The sequence below is a fragment of the Hyla sarda genome, chromosome 7, assembly GCF_029499605.1.
Source record: "Hyla sarda isolate aHylSar1 chromosome 7, aHylSar1.hap1, whole genome shotgun sequence".
Taxonomy (NCBI): Eukaryota; Metazoa; Chordata; class Amphibia; order Anura; family Hylidae; genus Hyla; species Hyla sarda.
In genome coordinates this window covers 67,668,677-67,694,217 of record NC_079195.1, presented here as the reverse complement: position 1 = coordinate 67,694,217, position 25,541 = coordinate 67,668,677, and the positions used below count along the sequence as shown (strand labels likewise).

The 25,541-nt window shown below is 44.5% G+C and overlaps 1 protein-coding gene across 1 annotated transcript; it reads right to left on the bottom strand.

Moving 5' to 3' along the window:
• Positions 1-1,279: 1,279 nt before the first annotated feature.
• LOC130281805 (deleted in malignant brain tumors 1 protein-like) lies at positions 1,280-25,541 on the bottom strand. The gene is made up of 6 exons (XM_056529436.1): positions 25,382-25,541; positions 21,276-21,502; positions 13,562-13,576; positions 13,441-13,455; positions 13,323-13,337; positions 1,280-1,510 (listed from the first exon to the last, which is right to left on the bottom strand). The coding sequence occupies exons 1-6, from the start codon at positions 25,450-25,452 to the stop codon at positions 1,500-1,502; spliced, it is 354 nt and encodes a 117-aa protein (XP_056385411.1). The 5' UTR covers positions 25,453-25,541; the 3' UTR covers positions 1,280-1,499.

Sequence of the window (25,541 nt, the reverse complement as noted above, 5' to 3'; positions counted from 1 at the left end):
GCAAAATCATGAAGTAAATAAATGCATTTCAATTATAAAGGGGGGAAAACATCATAGATATTTAAAGATTTTAAAGGGGTACTCCAGTGGAAAACTTTTTTTTTTTTAAATCAACTGGTGCCAGAAAGTTAAAAAGATTTGTAAATTACTTCTATTGAAAAATCTTAATCCGTCCAGTACTTATTACTGGCTGAATACTACAGAGGAAATTATTTTAATTTTCGAAAACAGAGCTGACATTATGAGCAGAGTGCTCTCTACTGACATCTCGGTCTGTATTAAGAACTGTCCAGAGTAGGAGAAAATCTCCATAGCAAACATGCTGCTCTGGTCAGTTCCTAAAATGGACAGAGATGTCAGAAGAGAGCACTGTGCTCGTGACGTCAGCAGAGAGCACTGTGTTCCAAAATGAAAAGAATTTCCTCTGTAGTATTCAGCAGTTAATAATTACTGGAAGGATTAAGATTTTTTAATAGAGGTAATTTACAAATCTGTTTATTTTTCTGGCACCAGTTGATTTAAACAAAAAAAAAGTTTTTCACCGGAGTACCCCTTTGAGTATATTCATAAATCACCCTATTGTGTAACAAAAAAAAAATGTATGTAAGAGAATAATTCCATCCTTCCATTTTCTTAGAGTTACTAAAACAACTGAGCAAGCATACATGGGAGTCTTCTTCTCCATCCATTCTTTGCCTGGATGTGACAGACACCTCACCAGGTGGAACAAGGGATCAAGTGTTTGTAACCAAAGGAGAAATATCTAGCAAATTATGTAACTATAGTGTTACAAATATATCCATATCCAAGCACGGTACAATAGAAGTGCCTTGAAATAACAAGAAAGTTGCTATAGAATCTGCTGCGTAACACATCTGCTGATGCGTTACACATAATGATTTTTTATTACAATTATTGAATACAAAGCAGGGAACAGATCCTAAATGAAGGACACATATAAGGCTGCTCTTACACAGTGTGGTTTTGTTGCAGTTTTATGGAGCAAGTTTCAAGCCAAAAGCAGTTGTGGAATATAGTTGTCAGGACCAACTGCAGGGCCAGGGAGAAAGAGCCCTAAACTGACCCTAAAAACACTCTCCCTGCCTACATGCCTATCCATCCTAAGCGATGGATTGACAACTTGGAGACGGTCCCTCCCTGCGCTACAGTGCAGTGGGGTAAAAACAAATATACATAGTCGGTCACAGGCCAGAAACCGAAAACTATTAAAAACAACCAGATATACCAGACAGGATACGAATACTAATGTTTCTTTAATTACTCAGTTAGCATACAAGCTGTAAGCTGTTGTGGTTTATAGAGTTGTATACATGTATTACAATTTAAACAGAAGTTATAATCAATCAGACATTAATGATATTATCATAGTTACCATAGTAATTGAAAACACAACAAACAATTCAAATAAGCATAGCAAATAATCATTGTGTCCCACTGGACTCTCTGGTCAGTTCTGCTCAGTATAGACAGATCACCGGTTATTCTAAGTCTAGAAAAAATAGACAACCGTTAAATATACAACTGTGATATCTCCATCTCTAACCCATGAGGTTCTAGGCTTGCAAATCTAAATATCTTGATAATGTAGTAATTGTTTATTTATATCCCCTTCTCTGTGAGGATGTGTTTACACATTGTGGCTATTAGGCGGTACCACAGATTATTACAGCATGCACTTTTTGTCACAAATGACCAAAATCACAGAAACATTTGCACATTTTACTGTAATTTGCATAATCGCAGTAAAATGCACAATTTTAGTGTGATTTTAGTCATTCACAATAAAAACAAATGCGGAAATTAGATGCAGTACCACTTATTAGCCGCACCGTGTGAACGCAGTCTGAGTTTATTCTACTTGTCCCATCATCTGATCTCTTAAATAGGAACTTCACTCATGGACAAAAAAGAATAACACACCAAAAAAAAATTTCTATGTGTTAATGCAATGATGATATTAATATGAAAAACACAAAAGCAGACAGACCAATGCGCATCTAAGCACAATTATCCTTATTTAGGAAGAAGAGTAGAAAATAGGTTAAGGTGTGCTTACCTATAAGTATTGCACTATGAGCACAACACTACAGCTTGCTTGCTCCCACAGTGAGTGGTATATGGAGGAGTGCAGCCTGCACTGATCCAGTGTCCAGCTGGTGGAGGACGGTCAGATAAATCCAAGTGGTGGAAGAAAAAATCTCCCAATGAAGTAGTGCAGTCAGCGGCGCTCTCCTCTTGGTAGGGACGGGCTGGTAAAAGATACCCGGCAAGGAAAGGACTTATAAAACAACAAACAATTTATTTTCAAAAGGCATGCAAACAATGCGTTTCGAGGGGCGGGATACCCTCTTCATCAGGTTCTGACAAAGAGGAGGTCCCGCCCCTCAAAACGCGTTGTTCGCATGCCTTTGGAAAATAATTTGTTTGTTGTTTTATAAGTCCGTTCCTTGCCGGGTATCTTTTACCAGCCCGTTGCTACCGAGAGGAGAGCGCCGCTGACTGCACTATTTCATTGGGAGATTTTTTCTTCCACCACTTGAATGTAATGATGATATATGTGAGTGATTATAATATTAGAGCAAAAGGATAAGTGTCACGATTCGGCTGGCTGGAGGTGGATCCTCTGTGCCAGAGAGGGATTGGCGTGGACCGTGTTGGTGGACCGGTTCTAAGTTGCTACTGGTATTCACCAGAGCCCGCCGCAAAGCGGGATGGTCTTGCAGCGGCGATAGCAACCAGGTCGTATCCACCAGCAACGGCTCAACCTCTCTGACTGCTGAAGATAGGCGCGGTACAAGGGAGTAGACAAGAGCAAGGTCGGACGTAGCAGAAGGTCAGGGCAGGCAGCAAGGATCGTAGTCAGGGGCAACGGCAGGAGGTCTGGAACACAGGCTAGGAACACACAAGGAAACGCTTTCACTGGCACAATGGCAACAAGATCCGGCAAGGGAGTGCAGGGGAAGTGATGTATAAATAGGGAGTGCACAGGTGAACACACTAATTAAGCCTGCTGCGCCAATCAGTGGCGCAGTGGCCCTTTAAATTGAAGAGACCCGGCGCGCGCGCGCCCTAAGGAGCGGGGCCGCGCGCGCCGGGACAAGACCAACGGGGAGCGACTCAGGTACGGGAGCCGGGATACGCATCGCGAGCGGGCCATCCCGGCTGAGAGAGACATTGCAGCGCACCCGGTCAGCAGGTCTGACCGGGGCGCTGCAAATGCGAGGAAGTTGCGAGCGCTCCGGGGAGGAGCGGGGACCCGGAGCGCTCGGCGTAACAGTACCCCCCCCCCCCTTGGGTCTCCCCCTCTTCTTGGAGCCTGAGAACCTGAGAATAAGACTTTTGTCTAGGATGTTGTCCTCAGGTTCCCAGGATCTCTCTTCTGGACCACAGCCTTCCCAATCCACCAAAAAAAAATTTTTTCCTCTGACCGTCTTGGAGGCCAGAATCTCCTTCACGGAGAAGACGTCAGAAGAACCGGATACAGGAGTGGGAGAAACAAGTTTGGGAGAGAAGCGGTTAATGATGAGTGGTTTAAGGAGAGAGACATGGAAGGCATTGGGAATACGAAGAGAAGGAGGAAGAAGGAGTTTGTAAGAGACAGGGTTGATCTGGCACAAGACTTTGAAAGGACCAAGATAGCGTGGTCCCAGTTTGTAACTGGGGACACGAAAGCGGACATATTTAGCAGAGAGCCATACCTTGTCTCCGGGAGCAAAAATGGGGGGAGTTCTTCTTTTCTTATCGGCAAATCTTTTCATCCGGGATGAAGCCTGTAAAAGAGAATTTTGGGTCTCTTTCCATATGGTGGAAAGATCACGAGTCACTTCATCCACAGCGGGCAAACCAGAGGGCAAGGGAGTAGGGAGGGGGGGAAGAGGGTGACGGCCGTACACCACGAAAAATGGGGACTTAGCAGAAGATTCGGAGACTCTGAAGTTGTATGAGAATTCGGCCCATGGTAGAAGATCTGCCCAGTCATCCTGGCGGGAGGAAACAAAATGCCGTAAATAGTCATCCAGGACCTGATTAATTCTTTCTACTTGCCCATTGGATTGGGGATGATAAGAAGAAGAGAAGTTTAATTTAATCTTGAGCTGTTTACAGAGGGCCCTCCAGAATTTAGACACGAATTGGACGCCTCTATCCGAGACGATATGCGTGGGCAATCCATGAAGGCGAAAAATGTGTACAAAAAATTGCTTTGCCAACTGAGGCGCTGAAGGAAGACCAGGAAGAGGAATAAAATGTGCCATCTTGGAAAATCGATCAACGACCACCCAAACAACTGTGTTGCCACGGGATGAGGGCAAGTCTGTAATAAAGTCCATACCAATCTGTGACCAAGGCTGTTCGGGAACGGGCAGAGGATGAGGGAGACCAGCAGGCTTCTGGCGAGGAGTCTTATCCCGGGCACAGACAGTACAGGCCCGCACAAAATCAACAACATCCGTCTCCAGAGTCGGCCACCAATAAAAACGAGAGATGAGTTGCAAGGATTTTTTGATGCCCGCATGGCCTGCGAGATGGGAGGAGTGTCCCCATTTGAGAATCCCGAGACGCTGACGTGGAGAAACGAAGGTCTTCCCTGGAGGAGTTTGCCTGATGGAGGCTGGAGAAGTGGAGATCAGACAGTCCGGAGGAATGATGTGTTGCGGAGAGACTTCTACTTCAGAGGCATCAGAAGAACGAGAGAGGGCATCGGCCCTAATGTTCTTGTCAGCAGGGCGAAAATGAATTTCAAAGTTAAAACGGGCAAAGAACAACGACCACCTGGCCTGGTGAGGGTTCAGTCATTGGGCAGACTGGAGATAGGAGAGATTCTTGTGGTCAGTGTATATGATAACTGGAAATTTTGATCCCTCCAGCAGATGCCTCCATTCCTCAAGCGCCAATTTAATGGCCAGTAGTTCTCGATCCCCGATGGAGTAATTCCTCTCCGCTGGAGAGAAGGTCCTAGAAAAAAAACCACAAGTAACAGAATGCCCGGAAGAATTTTTTTGTAGAAGGACAGCTCCAGCTCCCACTGAGGAGGCATCTACCTCCAATAGGAAGGGTTTAGATGGGTCAGGTCTGGAGAGTACGGGAGCAGAAGAAAAGGCAGACTTGAGATGTTTAAATGCGTCTTCCGCTTGTGGAGACCAGGACTTGGGATTGGCATTTTTCTTGGTTAAAGCCACGATAGGAGCCACAATAGTGGAAAAGTGTGGAATAAATTGTCTGTAATAATTGGCAAACCCCAAAAAACTTTGGATAGCACGGAGTCCGGAGGGGCGTGGCCAATCTAAGACGGCAGAGAGTTTATCTGGGTCCATTTGTAGTCCCTGGCCAGAGACCAAGTATCCTAGGAAAGGAAGAGATTGACATTCAAAGAGACATTTCTCCATTTTGGCATAAAGTTGATTGTCCCGAAGTCTCTGAAGAACCATGCAGACATGCTGGCGGTGTTCTTCTAAGTTGGCAGAAAAAATCAGAATATCGTCCAGATAAACCACAACACAGGAATATAAGAGATCACGAAAAATTTCATTAACAAAGTCTTGGAAGACGGCAGGGGCGTTGCACAGGCCAAAGGGCATGACCAGATACTCAAAGTGTCCATCTCTAGTGTTAAATGCAGTCTTCCATTCGTCCCCCTCCCTGATGCGGATGAGATTATAAGCCCCCCTTAAGTCCAGTTTGGTAAAGATGTGGGCACCTTGTAGGCGATCAAAGAGTTCTGAGATAAGAGGTAAGGGGTAGCGTTTTTTTACCGTGATTTTATTAAGTCCGCGGTAGTCAATGGAAGGGCGTAGGGAGCCATCTTTTTTGAACACAAAAAAAAATCCAGCTCCGGCAGGAGAGGAGGATTTGCGGTTAAAGCCCTTTTTTAAATTCTCCTGGATGTTCTCTGACATGGCGAGAGTCTCTGGAGCAGACAGAGGATAGATTCTGCCCCGGGGTGGAGTAGTACCCGGGAGGAGGTCAATAGGACAGTCATAAGGCCTGTGAGGGGGTAAAGTCTCAGCTTGCTTCTTGCAAAAGACGTCAGCATAGTCCATATAAGCCTTAGGAAGACCGGATACAGAGGGAACCACAGGGTCACGGCAGGGAGTACTGGGAACCGGTTTAAGACAGTCCTTGAGACAAGAAGTACCCCAGTTCTTGATTTCTCCTGTGGACCAATCAAGGGTTGGGGAATGGCGTTGAAGCCACGGTAATCCAAGAAGAATTTCAGAAGTGCAGCTGGAGAGGACCAAAAATTCAATTTTTTTGTGATGAGGTCCGATGCACATTAGGAGAGGTTCCGTGCGGTAACGCACAGTACAGTCCAATCTTTCATTGTTAACAGAATTGATGTAGAGGGGTCTGGCGAGACTGGTCACTGGGATGTTGAACCTGTTGATGAGAGAGGCCAAAATAAAATTTCCTGCAGATCCGGAATCCAGGAAGGCCACAGCAGAGAAGGAGAAGGTAGAGGAAGATATCCGCACAGGCACAGTAAGGCGTGGAGAAGCAGAGTTGACATCAAAAACTGTCTCACCTTTGTGCGGAATCAGCGGACGTCTTTCCAGGCGGGGAGGACGGATAGGACAATCTTTCAAGAAGTGTTCGGTACTGGCACAGTACAGGCACAGATTCTCCATGCGGCGTTGTGTCCTCTCTTGAGGTGTCAAGCGAGACCGGTCAACTTGCATAGCCTCCACGGCGGGAGGCACAGGAACGGATTGCAGAGGACCAGAGGAGAGAGGAGCTGGGGAGAGAAACCGCCTCGTGCGAACAAAGTCCATATCCTGGCGGAGCTCCTGACGCCTTTCGGAAAAACGCATGTCAATGCGGGTGGCCAGATGAATAAGTTCATGCAGGTTAGCAGGAATTTCTCGTGCGGCCAGCACATCTTTAATGTTGCTGGATAGGCCTTTTTTAAAGGTCGCGCAGAGGGCCTCATTATTCCAGGATAATTCGGAGGCAAGAGTACGGAATTGGATGGCGTACTCGCCAACAGAAGAATTACCCTGGACCAGGTTCAGTAGGGCAGTCTCAGCAGAAGAGGCTCGGGCAGGTTCCTCAAAGACACTTCGAATCTCCGTGAAGAAGGAGTGTACAGAGGCAGTGACAGGGTCATTGCGGTCCCAGAGCGGTGTGGCCCATGACAGAGCTTTCCCAGACAGAAGGCTGACTAAGAAAGCCACCTTAGACCTTTCAGTAGGAAACTGGTCCGACATCATCTCCAAGTGCAGGGAACATTGTGAAAGAAAGCCACGGCAAAACTTAGAGTCCCCATCAAATTTATCCGGCAAGGATAATCGTAGGCCGGAAGCGGCCACTCGCTGCGGAGGAGGTGCAGGAGCTGGCGAAGGAGATTGTTGCTGGAGTTGTGGTAATAGCTGCTGTAGCATCACGGTCAGTTGAGACAGCTGGTGGCCTTGTTGCGCTATCTGTTGCGACTGCTGGGCGACCACCGTGGTGAGGTCGGCGACAACTGGCAGTGGGACTTCAGCGGGATCCATGGCCGGATCTACTGTCACGATTCGGCTGGCTGGAGGTGGATCCTCTGTGCCAGAGAGGGATTGGCGTGGACCGTGTTGGTGGACCGGTTCTAAGTTGCTACTGGTATTCACCAGAGCCCGCCGCAAAGCGGGATGGTCTTGCAGCGGCGGTAGCAACCAGGTCGTATCCACCAGCAACGGCTCAACCTCTCTGACTGCTGAAGATAGGCGCGGTACAAGGGAGTAGACAAGAGCAAGGTCGGACGTAGCAGAAGGTCAGGGCAGGCAGCAAGGATCGTAGTCAGGGGCAACGGCAGGAGGTCTGGAACACAGGCTAGGAACACACAAGGAAATGCTTTCACTGGCACAATGGCAACAAGATCCGGCAAGGGAGTGCAGGGGAAGTGATGTATAAATAGGGAGTGCACAGGTGAACACACTAATTAAGCCTGCTGCACCAATCAGTGGCGCAGTGGCCCTTTAAATTGCAGAGACCCGGCGCGCGCGCGCCCTAAGGAGCGGGGCCGCGCGCGCCGGGACAAGACCGTCGGGGAGCGAGTCAGGTACGGGAGCCGGGATGCGCATCGCTAGCGGGCGCCTCCCGCATCGCGAATCGCATCCCGGCTGAGAGAGACTTTGCAGCGCACCCGGTCAGCAGGTCTGACCGGGGCGCTGCAAATGCGAGGAAGTTGCGAGCGCTCCGGGGAGGAGCGGGGACCCGGAGCGATCGGCGTAACAATAAGGTTTATAGGGGGAAATTGTACAATTGAAAGAAGATTCTAGTACCCTGTTGGGCCACCACTACCACACATAGTTGAAGAGATATGGTTGGGCATGGAGCTATACAGGTTCCATATGGCATACTGATGCCAACAGATGTTGTAGCTGGGCTTGTGGATCCTGCACACTTGTAGTTTGTTGAAGTTGGGATCCCAGCTGGTCCCATAAATGCTTGATTGGCGATAAATTTGGCAACCGGGCAGACCTAGGAAGAGTTGCAAACTGGAGAAGACATTCTTGAAAAACCCTTGCTGTGTGTGGGTGAGAATTATACTGCTGAAAAATACCAGCTGGAAGCTCTGACATGAAAGGCAACACATGTGGCCACAAGTTATCCTGCACACGGTTATTGTCCCTTGTATCATCACATCACCAGTAGTGATGAGCAGCAGGGGCTATATTCGCAATATTTCGTGAATATATTGACGATTATTCATCCTATGTTGGTGAAATTTGCATATTCGCTATGTTCATTTACTTTTTTTCCCATGCAAAAATTTGCATGGTAAATTTGAATAAAAATTTGCATGCGAAAAAAAAGGAAAAACTAAAATTTGCATGAAAAATTTGCATGTGGAAAAAAAAAAGAATATTCGTCATTATGAATACATAGCACTATATTCTAAATATTCGCGAAATCGCAAATTGCCGATATTTGTGATAAAAATGTGCATTGCATAACACTATTCACCAGTTGTGGCAGTGTTTCCACAGCAAAGGCAGGATTGAAGCGCTCACAATGAGGCTTAGTTGGTCCCATGCAGTGCGTAGGAGTCCAGGTTTCTCGATCATGACCCCACTGCAAGCAAAGGTCGTTGTGACTTATTGTCCATGGCAGGTCTTCTCAGCACCTGGAAATGGTCCAGGCAAAGACAGGGGGTGTAATGAAGGTGTCACATGTCTGGGTGATGGGCAAGAAATCTATAGGAGCTGCTTGTGCTTGTTGGAAGATCAAACTATCCTTTCTACTGCTGGTCTGTCTGAGCCATCTGAATCCTATTTGCCATATGTGTGTGTCCTTATGTAATCACTTATTCCAGCTTTGTCATAACATCAATTAGTCAGAAAAACCATCCTGCTTTTCTCAGTCCAATGACATGCCCCCTTTTGTCAGCTGGAAAAAAATTCTTTTAAAGGGGTACTCCGGTGAAAACCTTTTTTCTTTTAAATCAACTGGTGGCAGAAAGTTAAACATATTTGTAAATTACTTCTTTAAAAAAAATCTTAATCCTTCCAGTACTTATTAGCTGCTGAATGCTACAGAGGAAATTCCTTTGTTTTTGGAACACTGACGACATCACGAGCACAGTGCTCTCTGCTGACATCTCTGTCCATTTTAGCAACCATGCATAGCAGATGTATGCTAAGGGCAGCATGGTGGCTCAGTGGTTAGCACTGCTGCCTTGCAGTGCTGGGGTCTTGGGTTCCAATTCCACTAAGGACAACAATAAATAAAGTGTTATTATTATAATAACATCAGCAGAGAGAACTGTGCTCGTGATGTCATCAGAGAGCATTCCAAAAAGAAAAGAATTTCCTCTGTAGTATTCAGCAGCTAATAAGTACAGGAAGGATTAAGAATTTTTAATATTTAAACAGGAAGGATTAAGAATTTACAAATATGTTCAACTTTCTGCCACCAGTTGATTTAAAAGAAAAAAGGTTTTCACCGGAGTACCCCTTTAAATGTACTATAATGACATGTTGAGTAATCAACAACCTCCCATCAAGAAGTACACTACCCAAAAGTAGCCTTTGAGAGACTTTTATAGGGCAGTGGGGGAAGCAGTTATGCACCCTCTTGTAGTAAGATCCAGTATCTAATAAACATACCTGCATGCTACAGAGTAACGTAGCTGAACCTCAGCACACAGGTGAAGCATGAGTGGGGTGGAGGCTCCAAGCACAATCCACCGCAGCAATATTTATATGATGCCTGTATACTGGAAACTTTCCAGTTGTAGCCTTAGTTTACGAGTGGTTATCTCTGTTCCCTGAACATAGTCTGGGTGTCCAATATGTGTCCTGCAGGCCAAATGCTGCTCACTAAACATGAATATGAGGCAGGCCTGCTGGAGATCTTTAGTGGTAACTGTACCCAGGGGCATAAATGATCTTGGCCACAGGTGATGTGACCACGATTAGGCTCACAAGTAAAGAGGAGCCCATCTGGGGATAACGGATCCCTAAACAAGCACGGCTCAGAACTGTGTGTGCGCGCCTTTAAGACACACACACACAGTTCAATACGGTGTACGATGCGGTGGCTCTGTTCAATCACTACAGCTGGGTTTTTGGTGAGGGCACCATCTGTGCATAATGCTGCCTGAATCGTGAGCTCAGAGAGATTGAGCAGTGCAGAGTGGCAGGATCTACCAGGGAACAATGGAGAGGTGAGTTATTTTTTTCATGGGGCCATATGGGGGCCTAACTACTATATGAGGGTCTAATACAAAAAAAATTGCAGTATAGGAGGCTCACTACTATATAGGAGCAGCATGGTGGCCTAATATAATATTGGGTCAGTATGGATGCCTAATACTATATAGGGGATGTGTGCGTGTTTACTTATAAATGGGGGGACGTAACTACTATGTAAAGGCACTAACTACTAATCATTTTCTATTGTACTTAAATATTCATTACAAATATTTATAGAAAAATATGATATTTTAGCTGTGTAATGTATGATAATACAGTGTTAATTTGGCAAGAAGGTAAAAATAGTTGACATACAAAATTCTGTTGACTTTTTTCCTTATTCCCAAATGAACACTGTATTAACATTCATCACACAGCTAAAATACCTTATTGTATCAGTGAAAAATAAGTGTTGTCCATGAACACATACATTTCTGATGAAGTGAACCACTGCAGAAAAAACAGCCCTGCACTAGAGAGTTAGATGGCCATCAATGAACCCATCCATTGATGGTGAGTATCATCTACTGATAGCAGCCAGCGCACACCATGTTTGAAGTAAGCTTAGCTCCTGAATCCACAAGGTGTATAAAAGAGTCCACAAAAGGGTCAAAAGTTAATTGTTTTTGCTTTAGACTCAACCTTAACAGTGGCATTTCTTTATTTTAATATCACTCCATCAGCCAGACTGCCTACAGATATATCATACTTATAAAAAAAAATTCAAAAGGTAAAAAGGTAATCAAGGTCAATTAATAAACAGTACTGTACATATTGCTTTCAGTTGTGTTGGAAGATCCATATGGATAATGAAAAGTCATTTTCTTGATTTAGGATTGTACACACGGAGCCCATCAGGACATGTTCATCCAATAATGTTTTCCATTTTAATTTCAAATCCAAGGTAGAAAAATCTGCATGTTAATAACTACAGAGACGAATGGTATTTGGTTCACAGGTTGAACATTTTTCCACAGAACACAAAGATCTTCTAGGCCACAACCTCTGAAGTAGTCTTTGGTAACAAAACCTGGTACATAGAAGAGCAGAGGACACCAGAATACAGTACCAAGGTGATCGGTAGGAATTAGAGATGAGCGAATCGAACTTGACGAACACGAATTCGTTACGAATTTCATGAAAAATTTGATTTGCAACGAATACAAATATCGCCGTGATTCTATTGCACGAATCGCTTCATTAAACTCCATTTTACAGCGTTCCAGGCTATTGTAGAGCTAAGATGGCGGATCCACATGTGAGTACATGAGGCAGGGGATTATGGGAGGGCGGGAAATAGCGGCGTGAATGAAGGTAGGCGGGCTGATCCTGAATCACATGTGAGATGCAGCCTATCAGTGTTCACTGACCCCTGTGATGTCACAGCCCCTATATAATCGGCGGCCATCTTGCCTCTCTTCATTTCATCTATGCACTCAGATGGAGAGGACGGGACTGTGTGTGTGTGAATAGCTCATACCACAGCGTTATACTGCAACTGCTAGTCACATCAGCATTAGGGAAAGGCAGGAGTGCAGAGTGCTGTGCTGTTACACTGAGAAGGATCATTGATAGCTAAACCTCCTATTCACGTTATTGAGCATTGCAGCAGAGAGGGGCAGATAGCTGTCAGCTGCCTCATACAGATCTCCAAGCTGCCTGAACTTTCTGAAGCATCTCATCTCCTCATTGTTCAGCCCAATTGAGTTTATTTTTATTTGCTCCACAAATCTTCTGCTGCTCAGAATCGTGTGACAGAGTGCAATTTAGGGTTTAATCCCTGAATTATTATTTTTTGGTTGTGCTGCACTGTTGGGTCCTGCTGCTGTTCAGAAATAAGTCATATTAGTATGGACTTTGGTGCCTTTTTACCATTTTTCACCTGTTACTCTGTCTCTGTGCTAAATTCAGTGTTATACCACACGTTATATACCTGCCGGTGTATTAAAGAAGATTATTTTTTTCCTAAGTACAAATACGCTTAACAGTGGCCTTATCATTGCAAAGGGCCTAAATACAAGCAAATAGCGTACCATATACTACCTTTTTTCTGTCTCTGTGCTAAATTCAGTGTTATACCACACGTTATACACCTGCCGGTGTATTAAAGAAAAAAAAGTTTTTCCTGCGTACAAATACGCTTTTTCAGTGGCCTTATCATTGCAAAGGGCCTACATGCAAGCAAATAGCGTACCATATACCACCTTTTTTTCTGTCGCTGTGCTAAATTCAGTGTTATACCACACGTTATACACCTGCCGGTGTATTAAGGAAAAAAAAAGGTTTTCCTGCGTAAAAATACGCTTAACAGTGGCCTTATGATTGCAAAGGGCCTAAATTCAAGCAAATAGCGTACCAATATACTACCTTTTTTCTGTCTCTGCTAAATTAAGTGTTATACCACACGTTATACACCTGCCGGTGTATTAAAGAAAAAAACGTTTTTCCTGAGTACAAATACGCTTTTTCAGTGGCCTTATCATTGCAAAGGGCCTACATACAAGCAAATAGCGTGCTATTTAGTACCTGTATTTCTGTTTTATACCACACGTTATACACCTGCCGGTGTATTAAATGTATCATTATTGCTAAAGTAAGAGAATAATTCTGCTAACATAAATGTATTATACTTACCAGGGGTAGTAGTCTCTAGAAAAGTGTAGATAGAGGAAAGAAAAAGGAAAAAAATTGTTACTTAACATGACATAAGACTGACCATGATAAAATATACTATACTGTATACTATACTTACCATAGGTAGGAGGTCCTGGATACATGAAGAGGAACAGGAAAGAAAAGGAAAAATAGTGTTATTTTGAATATGGCGTAAGACTGACCGTGATAAAATATACTATACTGTATACTATACTTACCAATGGTAGGAGGTCCTGGATACATGAAGATGAACAGGAAAGAAAAAGAAAAACGCTGTTACTTTGAATATTGTAAAATGCTGTTTAGTCTGGGGAGGTTGTCAAAATAATATCTGAAAGATATCTCCAAAATTATAATATTGGTGCTACTTGAAAAAAAAATGTCCCCTTACTTACATTACCTCATTGCACCTTACTCCCATATATTGTGCAAAAATATAGCATACAATATATTTAGATCTTGTGAGTGAGTAAGATCTAAATATATGTTATGTTTCATGAGGTCACAAAAGGAGATGATATTTTTATCAACAAGATGATCAACAATTGACAAATTTTAAGCATTTTTAGAGTGTGGGTAAAAGTGAGTAATGTCCGCTACATTTTCAAATGTAGTGCATGTTGCTTTAAAAATCTAATGAAATTACTGAAAAGCAGCCAAATCATGTATAAAACAAGTCACTTCACTCATTCGGTACCAAACTGGTGAGACTCCACCATTAGAGAGTCATGATGTGAAGCAACATGGAGCAGTTAAGTCAATTGACCCAAAATAACTAGTGGTTCCCCAAGATTAGAAATTCTGGTCCGAAAACTAAAATTTTGTGGCAACATATATTATATACTTTGTGCCACCATATATGCTGTGTCACCTTATATCCTATGCCACCTTATACCCCATGTATATACCTCCCTTTTACTTTATGTATAACGAAAAAGGGGGGGAGGGGAGTGACTAAAACTTAACTTTCAATCTAGTAATCTTAAAAGGATACAGTTATATGTGAATGTATAGTGTGGGGTAGATCTGATGATATCTCCCCACCATGAAGGATGCAATAAATACACACTGTTAAATAACCAAGATATGACAGTTGGGCAAGAATGAAGAGGAGATCAAGGATGTTTAAGACATATGTAAAGAAAATGGGAGGGGCTTATATGATTATCCATGAGATGTAATATATGGGGAATATGAGGGGCATTTACTAAGGGGTTTAGTCATTTTTTTCTGACTATTTGTGGTGCAAAATTGTCGCAATTGCGCCTACCCTATTTTTTGTGCGACTTTCTCTAGCAAGAGCTAGAAAGTAAAAAAAAATTTCCCGCTTAATTTACGCACGTTTTCATTTTTTAACTGAGACAGTTGCAGTTAATAAACTGTCGCAACGGCCGTAAAAATTGACAAAATTTACTCCAGCTCCAACATGGAGCAGGAAAAGCTACTGCCGCCCGGGCTCCGACATACTTTCTCCCCGCTACCCTCACTGCGCTACCGGAACACTGCAGTGATTTACATCCCCCCCCCCCCTCTCACCTGCCAGCGCCACACAACTCCCATCTGTCTGCTATTGCAAGACTACAAGTCCCAGCATGCCCTTACAGTGAGGACACGCGGGAGCTGAGCGGCGCGGGCGGGAGACAAGGGGGGGGGGATATCAGTGTCCCCATAAGTGAGGGTAGCGGGGAGGCCGTATGAGGAGCCCGGGCGGCTGCACTGTAATGTCAGCCCGGGCTCCTGCCCTGACAGCCAAAGGCTTTGGCTGTCAGGGCATGCTGGGTGTTGTAGTTTTGCAACAGCTGGAGGGCCACAGTTTGCAGACCACTGGTTTGTGATCTGCAAACTGTAGTCCTCCAGCTGTTGCAAAACTAAACAGCTGAAGGGGACCGGCAAAGACGTTCACTTACCCTTCCGAGGCTCCAGCGACGATCGGTGACGGAGATCGTCGGGCGGTACTGTCGTGCAGCGCTGGATCCTACGGAAGCCGGTAAGTTGCCCAAGCCCTAAAACTGTTTCCCAACCAGGGTGCCTCCAGATGTTGCAAGACTACAACTCCCAGTCGGGGCGGCACTGTCGCACGGCAATGTTGTGCGGCGCTGGATCCTACGGAAGCCGGTAAGTTGCCCAAGCTTCCCAACCAGGGTGCCTCCAGATGTTGCAAGACTACAACTCCCAGCATGCCTGGATAGACTTTGGCTGTCCAGGCATGCTGGGAGTTGTAGTTTTGCAACATCTGGAGGCACCCTGGTTGGGAAACACTGGCCTAAAACAGTGTTTTCCAACCAGGGTGCCTCCAGATGTTGCAAGACTACAACTCCCAGCATGCCTAGACAGCCTTTGGCTGTCCAGGCATGCTGGGAGTTGTAGTTTTGCAACATCTGGAGGCACCCTGGTTGGGAAACACTGGCCTAAAACCACGGTAAGGTGACCTCATTCTGGGACGGACCCTACACTGTGAATATTCCTCTGTGTGAACAGTACAGCAGGCATTGCAAGGTCTGAAACATCCAAGGCACCTTATATACATATCTTCATTTGTTGCATTACAGCTGTATAGCTTTTCATGTCCTATCTATATACTCATGTTTTATCTATATACTCATGTTTCATCTATATCTTTGTGCTAGCAGTGTGCTGCTGTATTCTCCTGTTGCTGTATATTTAGCCAAGCAGCCTGCACCTGCAAGCCAGGTTTTTACAATAGTTTGGAATTAATAGTGCTGGCCAACTTATTCTTTGGTTACATAGTGAATATAGAAATAACATATAACATGATATTTATGAAAATATATTAAACCTTTGGTAAAGTGCTAGAACACAATAGGAACAATAACCAGTCTCTCAGTGGGCCCAACACCTGTGCTTCAGGTCTGCCGAGGAAGTCCAAAGCCACAGGACAGCCTTCAGTGCTGGGACACTACAATTTAGTATACTCCAGAGCTGCACTAACTATTTCGCTGGTGAAGTCACTGTGTACATACATTACTTATCCTGTACTGATCCTGAGTTATATCCTGTATTATACTCCAGAGCTACACTCACTATAATGCTGGTGGGGTCCCTGTGTACATACATTACATTACTTATCCTGTACTGATCCTGAGTTATATCCTGTATTATACTCCAGAGCTGTACTCACTATTCTGATAGTGGGGTCACTGTGTACATATATTACATTACTTATCCTGTACTGATCCTGAGTTATATCCTGTATTATACTCCAGAGCTGTACTCACTATTCTGATGGTAAGGTCACAGTGTAAATACATTCTATTACTTATCCTGATCCTGAGTTATATCCTGTATTATACTCCAGATCTGTACTCACGATTCTGCGGTTGGGGTCATGTGTACATATATTACATTACTTATCCCCGGGGCCCCACGAGTTGTCAGACCACCCCTGGTGTAGGTGTGCGGCTTGCTAACAGCCACAACAACAGCACAGCAGATGGATATCGGCTGCTGCCTGTCGGGTAAAAAATTTTAAATTATAAATGCTTCAGCGTGCCCTGGCCCTACTTCTACTATGCCATTCTCTACTGCTACCCTGCTATGCACCCCCCAAGTGCACAGTGACATCACGGTACTGGTACATGCTTTACTGTGACATCACTGTGCATATTAACCCTGGGCTGTGACATCACTGTGTATATCACTGTACTGTGATGTCACTATGCATATTATCCCTGTACTGTGACAACAATTTGCATATTAATCAAGCACAATGATAATGTGCACACTGACATTACAGTACAGGGTTAATATGCACACTGACATCACAGTACAGGGTTAATATGCACAATGACATCACAGTACAGGGTTAATATGCACAATGACATCACAGTACAGGGTTAATATGCACAATGACATCACAGTACAGGGTTAATATGCACAGTGACATCACAGTGCAGGGTTAATATGCACACTGACATCACAGTGCAGGGTTAATATGCACACTGACATCATAGTGACGTGCGCACATTCTGAAGTAGTAAAGCCAAGCAGGAGGGTGTGTGGGCATCCAGGACAGTAGTTTTCCAGCACACCACCTTCAATGTTCTGACCACTGCTCCTCCAGTTCGGGGACCTACTGCTTAGTAGGTCCTGACCCTGGACGGGAGGAGCAGTGATCAGGACAGGAGGCAGTACACAGACATACTGCCTGCAGCCATATACAGTATATGGCTGAAGGCAATATGTCTATGGGGGCATAGAAGGACCTATAACAATATACAGGGGCACAGAGGGGCTTATAACTATATATGGGGCACAGAGAGGGCCTATAATCATATACAGGGGCACAGAGAGACCTATAGCTACATACAAGGGCACAGAGGGGCCAACAGTTATGTATTGAGGCACACCACTGCTTATATCATACTGGGAGCTTTATATTCACATGGTTAAAATATCTTTATCACTTTGCTATTTGGCAGTTGGTATATTTGATTAATATAGTTGAAATTATTTCCCGCAACGCTCTACACCACAGGCATCCATCGCGTCAAGTTGCGAACCTGTTAAAAATTTTAACCCCTGCCGCTGCTGTCACCAGAACCCCACCTCAGCTTAGAGCATAGAGTGTTCCCTAACTTGAAGTTGCATCAGCTGACAGCCAATAAGACTAACCCCCACTCTGACCCTTATGCGTGGAGCTAATATTTGTATGGTCATGCAACATTGAGTGGCCCGCCCCCATTGTTCCCTCTTTTTTGTGGCCTCACCCTCAGCCATGCCCAGGACCCAGGACCCATGCCCAGGATCTTTTATAGACCTAGTAATGCCCCTGGAGCATACCCTGTATATCATACTGGTTGTGAAATGAAGACGAGATGATCCGGCACTTGGAAATATAGCAGCTTTATTGGAAATCCTTTAAAAACAGCATGGGAAAGCTTCACACCTCAACAGGTCTGACACATCTTGACGCGTTTGGAGCGCATGCACTCTTTGTCAAAAGCATGCATGCGCTCGAAAACACGTCAAGATGTGTCAGACCTGTTGAGGTGTGAAGCTTTCCCATGCTGTTTTTAAAGAATTTCTAATAAAGCTGCCATACCGTATTTATCGGCGTATAACACACATTTTTTAGGCTAAAATTTTTAGCCTAAAGTCTATCTGCGTGTTATACGCCGATAAGCCGCTGCCGTTCAATGATTTAAAGTGGGCGCTTTAAATCAATGAACTGCAGTGGCTTTTGCAGGTGCATAGACCTGCCGTCGCTGCCGGCTTCTCTGCCCCTGCCTGTCCTGGAGTCTGGAGCCCTGCTGCCGCCGCTTCTCTCCCCCTGGCTATCTGTGCCGCTGCCCCAATGCCGGTGTCGATAGCCAGGGGGAGAGAAGCGGCGCCGGCAATGGGTCGGCGGCACCCATAGCCAGGGGGAGAGAAGGTTGCAGCGGCACCCATTGCCGGCGCTGCTGCCCCGTTACCTCCCCCATCCCCGGTTGTATAATTACCTGTTGCAGGGGTCGGGTCCGCGCTGCTTCTGGCCTCCGGTGAGGCGTCCTCTGCGTCGTTGCTATGCGCTGCAAGACGTGCCGTGCAGAGCAGGGGACTCCACACCGGAGGCCAGAAGCAGTGCGGACCCTACCCCAGCAACAGGTAATTATACAACCGGGGATGGGGGAGGCAACAGGGCAGCGGCACCGGCAATGGGTGCCGCTGCCCCTTCTCTCCCCCTGGCTATCGGTGCCATTGCCCCATTGCCGGCACCGATAGCCAGGGGGAGAGAAGGGGCAGCAGCGCCGACAGCCAGGGGGAGAGAAGCGGCGGCAGCAGGGCTCTGGGCCCCAGGAAAGGCAGGGGGAGAGAAGCGGGCAGCGTCGGCCTCTCTCCCCCTGCCTTTCCTGGGGGCTTCTGCGGGGTCAGAAACAGTGTATCGGGGTATACACATACACACACACACGCACCCTCATTTTACCAAGGATATTTGGGTAAAAAACTTTTTTTACCCAAATATCCTTGGTAAAATGAGGGTGTGTGTTATAGCCTGGTGCATGGTAAACCCCCATAAATACGGTATTTCCAAGTGCCGGATCATCTCGTCTTCATTTCACAGTTGGCATACAGAGTCTGGGTGCGGACCCGCGCACGGAAGCTAGAAGGTGAGCTGGACTTTCACACTTCATATCATACTGGTTACATTGTAGATACTCTATGGCTAACTTTCCACTTTTTTTTTGCAAAAACGCCAATAAAAACGACCATTCTGCTGCATGGCGTTTTTTTGGTGAAAAAATGCTCTGGCCAGATGTTAGCCGCAAGTCAATAGGATAACATAAAATGCATTTTTCCCTTGGCATTTTTCAGTTTGGCAGTTTAATCCTTTTGGCGTTTTTTCACTCCTTTTTGGAGTTTTCCTGCTCCTTGGCAGTTTTTAAAAATCGCAGCATGTTGAGTCTATGGCGTTTTTTTTCACTGAAATCGTGTCGTTTAGCTCCCATAGAAGTCTATGAGAGAGAAAAGATGCCAAGAAAAACGCCATGTGGGTTTTAACTTTGGCATTTTTGCTGACGATTTTTATTCTTTTTTGGACTTTAGCGATCCAAAAAAGGGAGGGAGTTAGCTTTTTTTTATTACATTTTGTAGGTTACCATTTAAAAAAAAAAGATACAGTAGGGATGGAAAGAATTGTAGCAAAATGTTTATTAATTTTCAAACAGGGGTGCTCAGAGCGGTGATTGGCTAGCACCATGCAGCCAATCACCGCTCTGAGCGGCAAATATGAATCAGGGATGTGAATTTCTATTCACATAACTGGTCGGCCCGGAGTAAAGAACAAAGATGTGGGGCGCTGTAGAAAGTCACTCTGCATCTCTGCAATATAAAGGACGATCGCATTGGGTGTCAGGAGTGACACCCAATTGGGGCGATCTGTCTATAAGTACAGGTGCTACAGCTCCCAGCATGGAACAGTCTGTCTCATGCTGGGAGTAGTAGTAGTACTTAAATAATGAATAAAATAAAGAGAATAGACTTAAAAAGAAAGTTAAAAACATACCCACTTAATAAAACAAATCATTAAAATACATTATTAATGAAAAAATTTAACAAAATTAATTTAAAAAGTAATTAAAAAGAAACTAAATAAAAAGAAATTATGCTTGAATCTGCCTCATATTAGTTGTGTGCCAAGGTTTTTGCATGGAGAAGTAGAGGATATTCCGTGTGGAAATTCTGTAGTGTGAACCCAACCTAACTTTGCCACACACATCTCCAGCACAAGTCTCCAGCCACTCCCTGAGAGACCAAATACTCTCTTACCAGAGGTCTCCCAGGTGGTCTATAACTGGTTTACACACCTGCTAAAGAGTGGAGTACATCGACTGGGAGTTTCCTTTCTCTCCACTGCTCCATATTCTTCATTGCAGTGACATCATCCTCCTCATGAGTAGTGTTGCTCACGAATATTCGCAATTCGAATATTATTCGCGAATATCGCATATTCGCGAATTCGCAAATTTCGCGAATATAGCGCTATATATTCGTAATTACGAATATTCGTTTTTATTTTTTTTATTTTTATTTTTTTCTTCACAGTACACATCACAGTGATCACCCCTCTCTGCTTCCAGCTTGTGTGGTGTAAAGAAGGCTGTATTACTACTGTGTGAGACTGGCGTGCGAAAATTCGCATACACGAAAATTCACATATGCAAATTTTCGCATATGCGAATTTACGCATATGCTAATTTTGTATATGCTAATATTCACATATGTTAATTTTCGCATACGCGAATATTCGCATAAGCGAAAATAAATCGAGAATATAACTAATATGCGAATATTCGCGAATATATGACGAATATTCGTCCATATATTCGCGAATATTCGCGAATTCGAATATGGCCTATGCCGCTCAACACTACTCATGAGGCACAATACACAAATAATTATGTATTTGCCTAGTGTATTATTTTTATATATTACCTGCAGACAATGGCCTGGATGAAGAATAGTGAGCTCCAAAAAATCCATAAAAATTTTCACCATATCCTCCATTAATATATGTCACGGTCATGACGTTGGATGATGAGCGAAACACCTCAGTTGCATGGTAGCAAATCTCTCCGCTAAGCAAAGGTCCTGAGTTCCAATATCCATCATATATTTGCACATACTGTCCATTGCAACCTGCACCGTCAATGTGCATTTCGCTAAATAAAAAAATTTGAAATCCCATTAAAGTGTATGGCCCATTACTTATTATACAGTATAAAGACTCTAAAAGGGGTTGTCTGAGTAAATATTTTATATATAAAGGTAAACAGAAGGGGGCGGGGGCAGATTGTGGGAGGAACAAGACAAAAAACACATAATGACCTGACACTTTTCCTCCACTGGTGTTGTTCTGACTGGGCCATCCCAGCCGCTTAGAGCTTCCTGTTCTCTGTCAATGTGCATAGGAAATGCCTACTCTGTGTGGAAGAACAGGGAATGCCTTGTCGGGGTGCCATCAGCTGAGAACCAATGGTGATTATCTTTTTTTTTTTTTTTTTTTAACACCCCCTCCCCACACCCAGAACACTTTTACATACAATATTTACAAAGACAACCCCTTCAATTAGGCATGTTTGGAGGAGGAGTTAGGGCCCATTCAGTCAACGGATTATCTACCCGGAAAAATTTAAGTTAGCCATTCCGGGGGAGATTTATCAAAACTTGTGCAGAGGAAGAGTGATGCAGTTGCCCATAGCAACCAGATTGCTTCTTTCATTAAAAAAAAAGGCATCTGAAAGAAGCAATCTGATTGGTTGCTATGGACAACTCTTCCTCTACACAGGTTTTGATAAATCTCAATTAGTCGAAGCTAGGACTGTTCAGACATGCGCTGCTTCCGAGTGGATATGTTCATTCTTTCAGCGGAGTCTGGAATTTAAGTTTCCATCATGGAAATTCTGCCGTGTGCATGGTGCAACAGAATTCCACTGGAAACTCCCATTGGAGTTTTGGCAGAAAAACTCGGCTGGTGGCTGCACTCACCCATGAATGGATATATCACGTATAGCAGACATATGAAGAAGATTCATTTTATTAAAAGTATAGATTATGTGTTTCGAGAGGACAACTCCCCTTTTTATAAGGTCCTATTACCAGTATGCACATAAATTTATACAGTACAAAGTTAGAATTTTTGGCAGGGTTAATGTCGGCCTGAGGTCAGTAGTGACATCACCTGGCACATAAAAACATGTGGGTGTCCAGCTGTTAATCCAATATGGTAATCAGTTCATATGGTGCCATAGGCTGCAGCGGGCCAAACACCACCATGCTGGGATCCGTGGGCGACAGCAATGGGGAGAAATACAATTCATACAAAGTTTTTATGCAAGTAGTAATGACACAGGAATAATAGAAGAAAAATACTTGACCCAGGTGTAATGAGACATAAGTATGGAAACATCGTGGTATTGGCCCATGGCCTATATGTAATTCTTATATAAAATTTCGAAATAATCAATAAAGAAAGAAAAATCATATAAATGTGTGTCAGGAGAATAATACATCACCTTGGGGTAAGATCATTATAATTTCAGTGTAAGAATCACGGTTAGTACACAGGAGTTAGTGGATCCACTGGACCTGTGTGGTAGATGATGCGGGCAGTGCCAGGGAGCGGGCAGTGCCTAAGGTGCTGCTGGTTTTCACCACCGCAAAGCGGGATGGTCTTGCTGCGGCAGGCGGCACCCAGGTCACTACCCCTGGCACGACTCGTCCACAAGGGCGGCTGAGGAGATTCAAGGCACCGGAAGGATACGGCAATGGTCAGGATAGCAGAAGGTTAGGGCAGGTAGAACAGGAGCAAGGTCAGGTCACGGAACAATGGGATCAGAAACACAGAAAGGCAAGACTCAGAAACGCTTTCTCTCAGGCACTAGGGCAACAAAGATCCAGCAGGGATGAGTGGGAGGTGCAGGCATTTATAACTGTGGTGCAGGTAATTCACATAATTGCAGGTACACTGGCTCTTTAAATTTTAGAGCTCCCCTAGGAGGCGGGGACATGCGTGCCGGAGCTGGGGAAGTGAGAGGGGAAATGCACTCACGGCCAGTGTGTCTGGCCGGAGCACAAGATGTAACAGTTGTCCCATGTTAGGCTTGCTGATATCTGACAGCATATGCGTCTATCATGCTGGTATTTTGCACAATAATAGATAATGGGGGCAATATGACCTATGCTGTGATATGTAATTACATGCATAAACACACACATAAAAAAATGCTGTGGAAACCCGCTAAGACTAGTGTGTTTATGGAGATAAGGGAAGCACATTTTGGGAGGTGCTCAGTACAGTGTCATAGCTAAACAGCCCTAGGTATAAGCAGAGAGTGTATGGGAGATACTGTGCTACAGGAAAGGATTTTTAACAAGGAGTGACATATCTGAGTGACATATGTGAGTAAGTGGGTTAATTGAGATAAAACTAGTTAATGGAATATAGGTCAATGGGCAAGAAACTTAAAGGAGTACTGCAGCCTTATACAACTTATCCCATATCTGCAGGAGAGGGGATATGTATCTGATAGTGCAGTGCGCCCGAATGCTTGGACCCCCCGTAATCTCCTGTATTGGGCCCAGCTCTCCCCATGTAGGAGGTGTGTCAGCCACAGCAAGACACTGCGACCTACACGCCCCCTCCATGTATCTCTTTGGGAGAGGTGGAGATGCAGCATTCATGCAACACCGTCTCTCCCATAGAGCTGAATTGATGGGGCATGTCTGTTGACCTCTTAGTGACGTCGATGACACAAACATTAGCCGTGGCAGTTCCGGGGCAAAGTAAGGGAAATTGCAGGGTCTCAACAGTCAGACCCCCCTTGATCAGATACATCCTCTATCCTGCGGATGGGGGGATAAGTTGTGTATGGCTGCAGTACTCCCATAATTGATGTCCTTATCAATGAAACAGTTAGGGTTGTGGTCAGGTAGTGTAGTACTTGTAATGGATGTGTGTGATCAGTAGATGGCAGTGCTGCAGAGTATCAAAGAACAATGCAAAGTTTAACAGGGGTAAAGTAACTTAAAGAGTACCTTTCATGATCTTGATAAATATTATAATCCTCCCAGTTCATTCCCCCATCATAATAAACCACCCCCTGTATTTATTTGTATTATAATTTAGTTTTCTACCTTGATATTGCTCTGTATATTCTGCTCAATCTCAGTCACAGACTAGGAAGGGGCTTTCCCCAGCAGGCTTGACCTCATCTGAAGCCATACAGTGGAGAACTTCCTCCCTCACTTTGCTACACACAGCCCAGAGCAGTTCAGTGTGAGATGGGCTGTGATTAGCTGACTCCACCCCCTCCCCCGCCTCTCTGAGCTCTACTGAACACTCTATGCACTGTGCTGAGCTGAGTTCCCATCTGCATTTCCTGACTTTTTTCTCTGCCAGGCTGCTGCAGGGGACAATCTGCAAGCAGGACTTCTGGCAGAAACAGAAGGAGGAGCCCCAGTGGCCAAACATTTAGGGGTTAATTTAACACATAAAGTCTCCGAGTACAGTTGTCTACCCGATCACAAGTGACCCTAATCATGCATGCTGCTGTGCCGGAAACATAAAAAATACATCTTATCTAGCTTGGAGTGTTGAGGTGGTGGTGGGGTGCACTCACTGATCGCCTAGAATGTCTCAGCTTGGTAAGATATATTTTTTATGCTTCCCCACAAAACATATCTTATTTTGCTGCATGTGAAACTGTCTGAACTATTACAATATAGCACTACTGATCCCACACAGTGAGCACTGGAAACCAAAAAAAACAAAAAAACAAATGGCAGTATAGCATTTTTTTTGGTCACATCCCAGAAAAAAAGCGGTCTAAAGTCCGATCTACGCCAATATAAATGACAGAGCATGGAGCAGATAAAAAACTTCAACACATCTTATTATAACAGCTCAGGGTTCAGAACTATTTTAAGCATACTCATTTTTTTTATGTTTTCATTTCTTAGAAATTGGTCATTGTTTTACTGCACAGTGACTGGCATAAAAACGAACCACCCCAAATTTGAAACATTCTATTTTAGCTCACAAGCAATTTCCTTTTCTTTTTCGCAGTGTGGTGTCCCAGTGCCACATTTCATGCGGTGCTTGTCTATTCATGGGTCCCCATGGCCAGAGTCCCTAAGACGTAGGGATCCCTGTGGTCTAGTCTACCCCTAGTCGCCTCTGTCTTTATGTGTAGTTGGGGG

Bases quoted from the DNA above. Each gene is read 5' to 3' on its own strand.
- LOC130281805 (XM_056529436.1), bottom strand. From the start codon at position 25,452: ATGAATAGACAAGCACCGCATGAAATGTGGCACTGGGACACCACACTG. The intron at 21,503-25,381 runs GTGAGCTAAAAT...TTTTTTATTTAG, and splicing joins AAAAGAAAAGGAAATTGCTT to CGAAATGCACATTGACGGTG.